At 43.9% G+C, this 12,869-nt stretch overlaps 1 protein-coding gene across 4 annotated transcripts in view; it reads right to left on the reverse strand.

The window, feature by feature from the left end:
- Positions 1-3,774: 3,774 nt before the first annotated feature.
- The window catches only part of SLC38A1 (solute carrier family 38 member 1), a 67,790-nt gene continuing 58,695 nt past the window's right edge, over positions 3,775-12,869 (reverse strand). For all 4 annotated transcript variants that reach the window (XM_071218793.1, XM_058307861.2, XM_058307863.2 and 1 more), the window contains 3 exons: positions 12,230-12,371; positions 12,037-12,134; positions 3,775-9,462 (listed from right to left, as the gene is read on the reverse strand). In XM_071218793.1, the coding sequence (XP_071074894.1) occupies positions 9,361-9,462; positions 12,037-12,134; positions 12,230-12,371 (342 nt within the window). In that variant the 3' untranslated portion in view covers positions 3,775-9,360. The remainder of the gene's footprint in view (positions 9,463-12,036; positions 12,135-12,229; positions 12,372-12,869) is intronic.

Consider the following 12,869-nt stretch of genomic DNA (forward strand, 5'->3'; position numbering starts at 1 on the left):
ACCATGAATGGAAAATTATCTTTCCTTCCTGCTATTCTAAGACATCAGAATTCCACAAGAAAATGAACTTTTACCTCAAATATAAGCTTTGATGCTTGAAAATTAAAAGCAAGCTGCAAAACCTGAAAAATTACAAAAAAGAAAGAAAATAAATAGTAAAAAAGGAACAAGAGCAAGCTGCAGAAGAGCCTGCTTCTAACCTACTTCAGAGCTCCATCTCTTCTAAGGAAAGGACAGGACACAGGCGAATAGTTTCTCTGATGCCCGGTTTATCGAGTGCTGAGCTGCACGTACAGATCTCGTTTCCTTGCAATGTGTCTAACTGAGGAAAACGTCTCCAACTATTGGCCCAGGTCCTATTCTGCTCCCAGACATGGTTTATTTGGCCTGAATAATGGTTTTAAGGATTGGAATTGCAATATAATATATTTGCCTCCTAAGAATGCATCACAAAATTACTTGTGTCCAGGGTCTCCATATTATGAATAAAGGGGTGAGAGTCAAAGACAGAAAGTAATACCCTGTGCTAGGGGGATGCTAAGTGTGGCAGCATAAAATATCACAACAGAACTAGGAAGTGCACATTCTATGAGCAGATTTTTCAATGAAAATAATAAGCCAAAGGCCACACACAATCCATCTGAAGAAAGATGATAAAGCTGGTTTAAAGAGCATTTTGAAGAACTGGATATTTAAAAAGGAATGATAGGGAAGCAGGTGTGGCTCAAGTGATTGAACTCCTGCCTACCACATGGGAGGTCCCTGGTTTGGGTCCTGGTGCCTCCTAAAGAAGACAAGGAAGACAGTGAGCTGATGCAATGGGCTGGCACAGTCAACTGGAGCAACAAGATGATGTAACAAGAGACACAAGGAGGAAAATATAATGAGAGATACAACACAGCAGGGAGTGAAGGTGACTCAAGTGATTAAGCACCTCCCTCCCAGGTTCAGTTCTCAATGACTCCTAAAAGGAAGACGAACACACAATGAACAGAAACAGCAAATGCAAACAAGTGGGGAGGCGGACTTGGCCCAGTGGTTAGGGCATCCGTCTACCACATGGGAGGTCTGCAGTTCAAACCCTGGGCCTCCTTGACCCGTGTGGAGCTGGCCCATGCGCAGTGCTGATGTGCGCAAGGAGTGCCCTGCTATGCAGGGGTGTCCCCCGCGTAGGGGAGCCCCACGCGCAAGGAGTGCACCCGTAAGGAGAGTCGCCCAGCGTGAAAGAGTGCAGCCTGCCCAGGAATGGTGCTGTACACATGGAGAGCTGACACAACAAGATGACACAGCAAAAAGAAACACAGATTCCCGGTGCCGCTGATAAGGATAGAAGTGGTCACAGAAGAACACACAGTGAATGGGCAGAGAGAGCAGACAACTGGGGGCCGAGGGGAGAGGGAGAAGGGGAGAGAAATAATTTCTTTTTTAAAAAGCCCAGTTGAAGATTTCCTATGAAAGAAAACTTCCCAAGAACAGTTAATTCTGTGTCTCCAGTAGTTGTATACTACTGCATGGCTCTAGATGTACAAAGTCAATTCAAGGAGCTTATACAGTTAGAGTCCTTGCTGCCTCTTTGCAAATGATCAGAGCAAAACTAGCCAGCATCTTTTATGACCAGGAATAATCTTTGAGATTATTGTGGTCACAAAGAAGGAAGATTGATAGGAAAATTGGAAAGACTTTGAAGGGGCAAAAAGAAATTTAAGACTACTGGGTGTACTTTCAATGAAATACTAGGTGTTCCTTCTGGGTTATCTGATTTTACATGGCTTTTGTCTTTTTGTTTTATTCTTGTCTTTGAACTACTTTATAAGCCCGTAAATGGTAGAAATCTGATAAAGATGGAAGTGATTCTTGTCCAGAAATGCAAATGAATTTTGGCTGGTGGAGATGCAATTGATCTCCTGCTGTGGACAAGGTCAGTTTTGCATCTATTAGCAAGTGCATTTCAGGATTCCTAACTGCCTATATAGGTGCCCATTCTTTGAATTGATACATTTATCCATGTCTTTTGTTTAAAGTCTTTAATATATTTGAGTTCGCTTTCAATATGAAGGGTAAGGTAGGGGTCTAGCTTAGACTTTTTTTCCCACTCTTTATTGAGTAACCCATTTTTCTCCATTGCTGTGAAAACCTACCTTTCCCATATACTAAGTTACATACTATTTGGGTCCATATATGTTCTCTCTATTAGGACCTGCTGATTAATTTCCTTTTTTTAAAGATTTATTTATTTATTTAATTCCCCCCCCCCCCCGGTTGTCTGTTCTCTGTGTCTATTTGCTGCGTCTTGTTTCTTTGTCCGCTTCTGTTGTCATCAGCGGCACGGGAAGTGTGGGCAGCGCCATTCCTGGGCAGGCTGCTCTTTCTTTCACGCTGGGCGGCTCTCCTCACGGGCGCACTCCTTGCGCGTGGGGCTCCCCTACGCGGGGGACACCCCTGCGTGGCAGGGCACTCCTTGCGCGCATCAGCACTGAGCATGGGCCAGCTCCACACGGGTCAAGGAGGCCCGGGGTTTGAACCGCGGACCTCCCATATGGTAGACGGACGCCCCAACCACTGGGCCAAAGTCTGTTTCCCTAATTTCCATTTTAAATGCTGTAATTTTATCATTCATTTTAGTAATTTGAAAGGTTATCTTGCTGCTGCATGGACCCTCCTGAAGAAAAGCAGACTGTCCTTTTTGAATTAGTAAAAATGTTTAAACTAATGAAAGGTAAAAAGCTGGTGTTGCATGATCCAGCTATTTGGGCCCCATCAACATTTTCCAGACCATCCTAAACCAGCCAGAGCACAAGTACGAAATCTAGAAGGAAAGCACACAGGGTCTCCGGGGTGGCAGGTACCCCTAAGCCCACAGGTCATTGCACAGGGGAAGAAGGCGAATCGCCCTTAACCAGACAATCAGGGGTAAAATAGGGCAGAACCAAATAGTCTCAGCAGACACCAGTGGGTGATGGCGGGAAAAGAATCAGAACTACAAAAGGCAGGACTGGGCCTTTTGACGGAGAGCAAGACCGCTCACATTCTCGGCAGCCTTCTGGATGGACTCACTTTACTACAACGGTTTGGAGGGTGACCACTCACTCCCTTTGCCCCTGGCTTTTCTGATCAATCAAGAAGTATACACTGCAGGCATGTAGGGATAAAAACATCAGCTTCACTGCGGAGGGAGGAGGATAAGAAGACAGGGCCTGGACTCCTGTGCCCCCAGTTTCGACCCTGAGATCCACGTGTGGGCCAGAGGAGAGGTGAAAGGTGCAGGCTGTTCACCTGCTAAGCCTGCCCACCAAAAAGCAGGTGCATGTCCGTCTCCAGCCATCTTGCTGATCAGATCAAAGTCTCCTACAAACATGGGAAGGAGTCAGGGACGGGCAGAGAAAAGCCCAGGCTGCAGGAGCTTTCCCCCAATTCTCCCTGGATAAGTGAAAGTGCTGATAGAATTTCCTATTTCCTGGGTGGCTGCAAGTGGGGAGAGAAGACTGAACATAAACAATGATATTCATAAAGATGAACCTGGGTTTAAAAAGTCAGTATCATGTTCAACCTCCTCTAATTTTAAATGCTGGAAAAATATGTAGTGTTTCAGACCCGTTAGATTCCTAGCCAAAATATTTTTTAAGTTTGGGTGCACAAACAGACAAGCTTCCACAATCTATGTAACACTGACAAATGCTCATAAATCTTTGTCCAAAAATCCTGAAATATGTTTATAGAACTTAAATCCCTCATTTTAGCATTTCCCCCCAAAAGAATGAGCAAAAAATTCAAAAATAGTTTTAGTTCACATTTTTAATGTTTAAAAACTATGTTAACAGAGCAGTTTATAGAAGAGAACTTCTTACATTTCTTTATTTACACCACACCCTGAAAAACAAACAATTTGATTAACCATGAATAGCAAAATTTTGTGACTTGTGACTCACTTAAATCACCCATCTGGAATTCATTTACAAGTTTTTTACATGAATGAAACATTGGTGTGTTACAAGGACAGGACTCAGATGAAGTCTAAAATACACTGGACTCTAGAGAGTGGATTACGTACCAACGATCAAGATTCAAGTGTTTTGGGGAAAAAATTAAGACAGTCTAATTGGCGTCAACATTGAAAATAAAAGGCAGACATGCAAAATCTTCCAAAGCTTGATAAAATAATGGTTCTTTGTTTTTGTTCCTTCAAATTTGTGCTCATAGTTAATATTCAGGTTTCCCACCCCTTTCAAAGACCCCAAGGTGTGGCAAATATAGCAATTCAATTTTGAAAAATCATTTCCCTCCCACCTTCTATTTTCATAAATACTGTATAGTGATATCAATGTTAACAGCAAGAAACCATTATGAAGAAACAATTTGTTATTTGGGGTATATCTATTTCTACATGACAATCTTTTAGATAATTGATCTTAATACCAGCATTAAAAAAATGAATGAAAATATTTCTCAGACATTTCTTTTTCCAAACAAGTAAAGTGTGAATTTAGGTTCCAAGTTTACACCGAGAACTATGTTACCCAGGAGAGAATGTAAATTTTTCTAATTCCCAAGTAAAACCATTAATTTCTATGAAAACATTTTTTTCTTTATATGTAGACACTAGAGACTTCTATATCAGTGTGGGTCAACAACTGCAAAAATATACAGCCTCCTATTTATTTACAAAATATTTACATACAAATGAAGTATGTCCTACAGTAAACCTCAGCTGCATAGATCCTTCCTTTAAAAACACAAATAATTCAAGCCTATACACAGGACAGGCCCAGTTTCACAGTCCTTCCTCAGAGATCACCCTAAAGCAGGAGGATGTCTGGGCCTTTGTGAATTTTACAGGTTTTTTAAGAACTTTCCCTTGTAAATTTAGTGCTATTTTTTTCCATTGTTAGCTACCCTACCCCCAATCTGTATCTGAAAGCCTTCTATCATAAACAATTCATGGCGTGTATTTTAGAGGAAGTATATTGCGACCAAAGGATTCTCAGATTTGCCATCGAAGGAAAACCATTTATTAGTATTGCTAAATGATAGTCTGTTTCCTCTTTATTTTTAAAGTGGCTAGAAGTTTTCTGTGAACTTGAGTGCGGGAATTATATTCTTAAAGCTTATGCCCTTTCTAAGCCTCAAACCCTTTCAATTGATAAACTGAGAGAGACGAATAGGTTTTGCTCCAAAGCATAATCTTAAATATCTCCTCCTGCCCCAACTAAAAGTGCGGCCGCGATCTGACCTACTGAAATGGAACGGAGTCCCACGTTCTTTCCAAGAGCTCGTAGCCCCTTACGCAGTACAGACCTTGACTGGAAAATTCTGAGGACCAGATTGACCACACGATGAAGACAAACACTCTGGAGAACTTAATCCTGACACGACTATCGCATTTCCTCTAATGCTGACTTCACGACATTGTAATTTTCTTTTAATTTCCCTAAAAAAAAAAAAAAAAGCCTCGCTTCCATTTCTCCACAGCTTTTTAACAGTTTAACCTTACTGTGCCTCTGCCCAAGGTGAAACCCGAATGCAGCAGGCTTGGTGGGCAGCTGCGCACCTGCAGCTGGGGGCGCCGCCGGCTGCCGCCAGGATCCCTGCCTCCTTGCCATTGCAGACCCCTCCCTGTCCTCCCCTCCCTCAGGCCTGGAACTTCCTCGTGATTTCTAGGAACCATCTTCTGAGCCAGGGCGAATGGGGGAAGAGGAGACAATAATTGGCTGGCTTAGAAGGGTTCTCCATCCTGCGCACACAGCGGAATCACCTGGAGGACTTAAAAACAGACTGCTAGGCCCCACCCGGGGGCGCTGATGCGCTAGGGCTGGGGGGGGGTCTGAGTCCAGCAAGTTCCCCGACGACACTGGCGGTGCTGGTCGCAGACCACACTTGGAGAACCACTGGCTTAAAGGCATGACTAACTCCAGGGGGAAAAAAAGCCCCACCACCACCAGCTATCTCCACAGGGCCGGTAGACATAAAAAAGCAAAATTGGGCAGGGAGCTTTTCAGCCTGGTTAGGAAGCAGTTAAACCGGGGCTATTAGCACTAAAACCATTCAAAGTGCTGTGTGCTTGCTGCAGGCACCGGAATGTACAAGCATCCCAGCAACATCCTTTTCTGCATGGGGCAGGGAAGGAAAACAGCTATGGGAGCAAACAAAATAAAATAAAATGAAGCAGGCAGGCCAAACCTGAGACTTTCAGCATCAGGAAAAGGAAGCAACTGAGAAAGGTACTTAGCAGCTGACAGCCACAAGAGGTCCCCTGTCCTACTCTAACCTCCTCCTACCACTGGGCTCCCCAGTGGCTCTGGACTCCTCCCCACCTTTGCAGAAAACCCTGCTTCAGTCCCACAGGTGGTTGGCCCCCCTCAACAGCAGGTGGCGTGTGGCTGGGGTGGACGCATAATTCCATCAACAATGCACAAGAGGCAGGCATGTGTTTCTGGTAACACTGTTGAACAAACGACCTCATAGAAGCCATATTGTATCTAGCAGTTAAGTTCGTTGGCAATTTTGTCAGCTACGGATTCAATCGTCTTTTCTGAGCTGCTCCACAGACTTAACCACATATAACCTGGTTTCTAAGGGAAAACACATTCCAGGTTGCAATCTATCTTATTTAAAATTGTTTGGAACTTGACCTGCTTATAAATTGGGGTTTGCCCATGCCTAAAGAGACTTGGTTTCCTTCCTTACACTCTCCACTATACCTACTTCCAATAAATAACATTAAGTAAATTAAGGATTATACAGTATCCTGTGTTACAATAACTAGAGAACAGTTCTAAATCCAAAGTATGAAACTGACTCTGTTCACTAGCATAGAGATCCTATCAACCAAAGGAAAATGTGCTGCCCCTAAGGCTAAGGTATAGTATTCTTTAGTCTACTAATTCAGCAGAGAAACTTCTATAGCACTTGACTGTGTTGTTTACATTCTACTTATATCTGTGGTATATGTATTTTTGGCTACCAGTTCACTATTTCTGAACAAGAAGAAATAAAGCATTATACTTTACAGCTAACCCTGCACAAATGATGTAATTGATCAGAGAATTTAATAAATTACGGTAGGGTCTATTCTACTCAATCAACAAGTAGATATAAAGGAGGTTTTTAAAACATGTGGTATCACAGACAACAGCAAAATGCCTTCTCTAAATAAATATATTTTAAATAACAATACAAAAAAATTCCTTGTACTGACACATAAAATCCAAAGATCCAAAAATATCACTACACATCCTAGAGCTAATGATAATTTCCTAAATTGATTTTGTGAGTGTTAAATAAATCATTACAAATTAATGAGGAAAATAGTGGCATAAGATAGCTTGCAAACTGAATTCTGTGTATTTTTAGAATGGACGGTCATCCCATTAGCTGGCCCTCTAGACGGGCTCCCAAGGACTGCCTGTTATTTCGCTAGGTTTCTCTCACTGCTCAAATATATGGAAAACATTTCTGAAAAAGACAGAGATGTCTCTGGATTTTACTAACCTTCGTATGGCAATGCCTGAACCCTGACCCTAGATAGATGTCATTCTATAGCCTTGTATCAGAAGCCACAGTGGTCCTATCAGACGCTGCAGGAAATAACCTTTCATTCTCCCCAAGAGGATAACCAGGTGCTTGGCAGTGCACCTGATCTAGGGGGCGGTCCTCTGTACAGGGGAGGGCAGGTTCCTATCGTTCTTAGTGGGCCGGAGTTCTGGGAATAGACATGCCTTTGGGGATTTCAGTGGCGAAGGAACAGAACCCAGAGCTAAGTGGCTGGAAACCCTGCCAGCCGTCTGTGGTTAGATTCCTCTTATCTCAGGATAAGAAATCTGCGCTCAGTAAACTCAATTAACAATTAAACCAGATTATGGACCAAACGCAAGTCCTGCTTCAGAAGCCCGCTCGCGCAGCGCACTCCTTTCTCCCCGTGACACCGAGAACCTACCTAGAGGAGCGGCCATCCGCCCCTTCCCCACCAGCCGCCCAGCGTGGCCTCTTGCTCGGCTCGGCGGAGCTCCCTCCCGCCTCCCGCAGGTGTCGCCGCCTGCCCCTTGTTCCGCCTGCCCCCTGTTTGGGAGGAGAAGGGGATGCTGGCCCATTGGGGTAAGGAAGGTACGTTTATTTCAACACCAGTGCTTCGCCAAGACTATCTCTGAGACTTATTGTTCCTGTTTTTGTTTTTTTTAAACTCTGGGTGGAGAGTTAATAGAGGAGAAATAGAAATGAGGCTTATTTAAGGTACAAAAATCTTATAGTCATAATAACCTAAATTCATATAAAATGAGTCTTTTAAAGACACCCCCCCCCCAAATGACCCAATATAAAACAGTTATCACTTGTCCTAGATGATCCTTAGATACACATCTATTGATTTTCTGTGCGGAAAGCTGGTGGACATGAGTAAAAGCTGCTGCATTTCTAATTGAATAAAGCCTTCCCCTTCCCCTTCGACACTACCGGTGGAGGGCCGAAGGCCAGCTGCACCAGCGGGTTGTTTTCTTAGACATTTTGGACAGTCTTTTCACAGTCCTCTATTTTCTCAGTTTATCACAATGGTGCCAGCAGAAATGGACTCCGATTAGAGGAACTTTGACGCAGGTTGCCAAGAGGGAAACAAAACTTTATTTGCTAGTTTACCCAAAAGTGTCATTTAATATATTACCAAATTAAGAATCATCCCACCTTTCCCAGAGGAGAACACTCACCATGGAATGCTCTGCCTGGAGGGGAAACAGCGCCAGCTGGCCACTGGATGGCCGAGCTTGGCTGCCAGGTTGCCAGAGCCACCTCAAATATTGGGTGTCCTCTGATCCAGCAATGGCACGTGCCCTGCCACTCTCCTACAATTATTCCAGTGTGCTATGATAACCGAAAGAGGCAAATTATTATTATTCACTTTTTTTTTCTGTAAAGCAAAATAAATATATACAAGTCAAGATTCTTCTCTTTTCTAAAAAGGTACAGACTGTGTGAGCTGAACATCAGTAGGAAAATGATTTCAGAACCTCGATGTATAACAAACAAACATGATTGATGATCATGTTTTCAAAGTTCTACGAGACCTTGGAGCCACAAAACAGAGAGTTAGGAGGATGGAAAAGAATCGATTGTGAAAAGTAGTAGGAAACACGACGGCATGAAATTGGAGGACAAAATAAAGGTCAACGATCCATAAACTGATCCCAAACCTTGGAGGGACGTGGCCCATTATAGAAACAGGTCTCTGGTTTGCTTCCAAAGTGTTATTCCATTTTCAGTGTCTTGTAAATTTCTGTCTGCTCCTGTAAACTTGCAAACAAGAAGGGACGAGGGGTTGCTGATGTGTGGTGTGCTGGATGAGCAGCAGACGGGCGTGTTTCCGGGCCTCCGCCGGTTTCAGGGGTGTTCATCAGTGCCCGAGGAGCAGGCCCAGTCGTAGATGACCAAGGGAATGCTGACCAGGGAAAACAACACCCCCAGACCCAAGAAGAGGGCCGCCTGCAACGACACAAAGACAGCGGTGATTTTCCGCAAAGCTAGCATTTCCTACCTAGGGAAAAAAATAGAAATGCTTTCCCTATGTCTTGGGCACCCTTTGTATTTGCAGTTTCTTACCACCATTGCTGAACTGTGAGAGTGTTCCTAAAATTGTGTGAATATGAATCTATGAGGATGGGAAAATAAGGAAAACAAACTATAGGAAGCTCTCCTCTACATTCTGTTCCTTGGCTCCGTGGCCACTTCGGAACATGGTGGAGTATCCCGACGGCTCCTTTCTTAAGAATATTACGACTTAAAAAGGAATGACGTTGGAGAATACACAGGTAACACCATGGCACCTTCCCTCCCATCTAGGTTATCATCCATAGGCAAATATTTCTGTTTGAAAAAAGTGGCAAAATGACATAAATGCACGCATGCAAAAGCAAAGGAGATTTGATTAAGTGAAACCATTTCAAAAACTAAGTTAGCTGAAGGCCACAGGTGGGTTGATTAGTCACTCTGGAATCTGGAGAGCCTGAGATTTTAAATGGCTCGGCCTTGAGAATGCCCAGTGAGAGCCTTGCAAGGAGAGTGATGAAGCATCACGAGTGCCAAGGGGCCTGGACCGGAAACTGGAACGGGAGATAGAGGGAAGGGAGGGCAAGGAGGCCAGCGGCGGGGCTGAGAGGGTGGCACAGTAGCTCGCCGTCCTGGGTTCGGTCTAACTCTCAATGGGTACCCACACGGAGCCCTTGCCTAATGCCCCTGGTAGACCCTACTTCCAGTTTTATTACGGGAGCAGCGTTCAAGAGGCCCAGAATTCACGGGCAACAAGCCGCCGCCATTTTCTTGCCCCTAAATCCATAAATCTCAAATCCTTCTAAGCCTTACCAGCCGGAGTTTCACAAGAACAGAAAAGAAGGTGCAAACACTCTGGCACAACAATAAAATGAACTCAGATTAGATCCGAAAATGGAGGCGGCCTGTCTACCGATGCAGCTTCTCGCGAAGGCTCTCCCGCGTCTCTCAGCTGAGTCTGCTGACTCAGGGAGCTTATGCGATGGCCGTGCTTACACCATCTGGGAGGACGGCTCCAAGGCCAACAAAATGGTACTCCAAAAGGTACTCCTGTACCAGCCACTTCACCCCTGCTTCCCTTCCGGTCTATCTCCAAGTCCACCACCTTCCAGGTGCCCTTGAACTTCACCAGACCTGGAAGTAAGACTCCTAATATAGAAACATAGTTTCTGAATCCAGGTCTGTTGCTCCAAAGCAGGGGTTCTTTTTTTTAAGATTTACAATTTTTAAAAATTAACTTGTCTTTTTTTTTTTTCAAAGATACATAAATCACAAAAAATTAACATTAAAAAAATTAAAAAATATAAGAGGTTCCCACATACCCCCCCACCCCACCCCACCCCAGTCCTCCCACATCAACAATCTCCCTCATTGTTGTGGCACATTCATTGCACTTGGTGAATACATCTTGGAGCATTGCTGCACCACATGGATTATAGTTTACATTGTGGTTTACACTCTCCCCCAGTACATTCAGTGGGTTATGGCAGGATATATAATGTCCAGCATCTGTCCCTGCAATATCATTTAGGACAACTCCAAGTCTCCAAACGCCCCCATCACATCTCTGCTTCCCTCTCCCTGCACTCGCAACTACCGTGGCCACTTTCTCCAGATAAATGCTACAGTTTCTTCCATTGCTAGTCACAATAGTTCTATAGTAGAATACCAGTAAGTTCACTTTAATCCATATTTTATTCCTCCATCCCGTGGACGCTGGGTTGGTGACGCCCGCTCCACCTCTATAGCGAGAGGGGACTTAAATCCATGGTTCATGGAGCAAAGCAGGGGTTCTTAACCTTTTTTGTTCCAAGGACCCTTTGCCAGGCAGGTGAAAACCAGGGGCCCCTTACTAAGGCCACACTACACTGCGTATTATTTAACAAGTAGATCACACCTGCACCAACACGTCCCCACCGGAATAATGTTTTTTTGATTTTCAATTCAAGCTCACGGATTCCTGGGTAAGAACCCCTACTCCAGAGCATTTCTGTCAAATCAGAAAAAGACTGAGGGAGCCAATGTGGCTCAGTGGCTGAATGCCGGTTTCCCACATACAAGGTCCCAGGTTCAATCCCTGGCCTTGGTACCTCAAAAAAAGCGTACTCAGCATTTTAATGCGGGCGTTGCCTGTTCTCTGCACTGTAGGAAGGCATTACATGGTGAGGATTCATACAGAAACACAGGCTGCATGAAATCTTTGTGTCCCCCTTGACTTCCAATCTCCCTGAAACCAAAGCATTACCCTACAGAGACGAAGGGTTAGAAACGCCCATTCGCCCAGCTGGCCATGCCTCAAGCACAATAAAAGTAAAACCTGAAATGATACTTCGAGGGAACAGAGAAGACACTGATATGGTATTTTAACTCTCCTGGATGGGAAAACAACAGGGCTGTTGCTCTCCTCTGAGGCAACTGAAGGTATTACTTGGTAGAGAGATTGACAATGCATTTGATAAATTTAAATGAAAAACTAATCAGAAAAATGAGAGCGGCTGGCATGAGACATACCCAAATTCTTTGAGTTCCTTTATCTCCATCCTGGTTTGTAATTTTCAAGTAAAGAGATGAAGGAAGAATGAAAATAAGCATATTAGCAGAAGTTACTCCTGTAAAATAAAGAAAGAAGAGAGTTATTGTGAAATTTTAGCTTTCTAAACAGCTGCTGGGGAATGATAAATGTAAAGTCAACAGCATGCCATACCTACGACTCCAAAAATATCCTTCATGGAGGGTATGAAGATCACCAACAAGTTGATAATAACCAAAAGTATGAAGGTAACCAAGATATGACGACATAAATTAAACTTTGTTTTCTTAGCCAGCTCAAATAAAGATGAACGAACCTGAAGGAGAAGAAAACAAAGCTGCTGTAAGGGCCTACTATATGTCAACCTTCACATTTCTCAGCAAAGTAAGTGACTTATGGAGGCACAGGAATTTGTGAAACGTTTTGCAATGCCTAGTGAATTCATAGCTAGCCTACCAAGTTTGGAAGTATGGGAGCATGACTTAAGATGGAAAGTATTTTTATGAATAGATAGGAGTAGTTTTTTGGTTTTGTCTAAGGATTGAATGTTCTCTTCTGGTTCTATGTTTTCTTGTCACTTGTGACCTAGATTCAAGCATTTTATCTACAGTTCTCCATAAAGAAGAGGGACAGTCTGATCAGAATTAAGATTCAATCCATTAAGGCTACACGAGCACGCAGCGCCCACTGTCTTGCTGAAGAGCCATGCCGGGGCCTTGGGGTGCTTGGAGCCTTCAAGGGCCCAGGAAGGCTACTCCTGGGAGGCTTTCTCTGGCACGGGTTCCTGAAGACGGAAGGAGAGGGGAGACCCCGG

Source organism: Dasypus novemcinctus, chromosome 12 (genome assembly GCF_030445035.2).
Source record: "Dasypus novemcinctus isolate mDasNov1 chromosome 12, mDasNov1.1.hap2, whole genome shotgun sequence".
Classification (NCBI taxonomy): domain Eukaryota; kingdom Metazoa; phylum Chordata; class Mammalia; order Cingulata; family Dasypodidae; genus Dasypus; species Dasypus novemcinctus.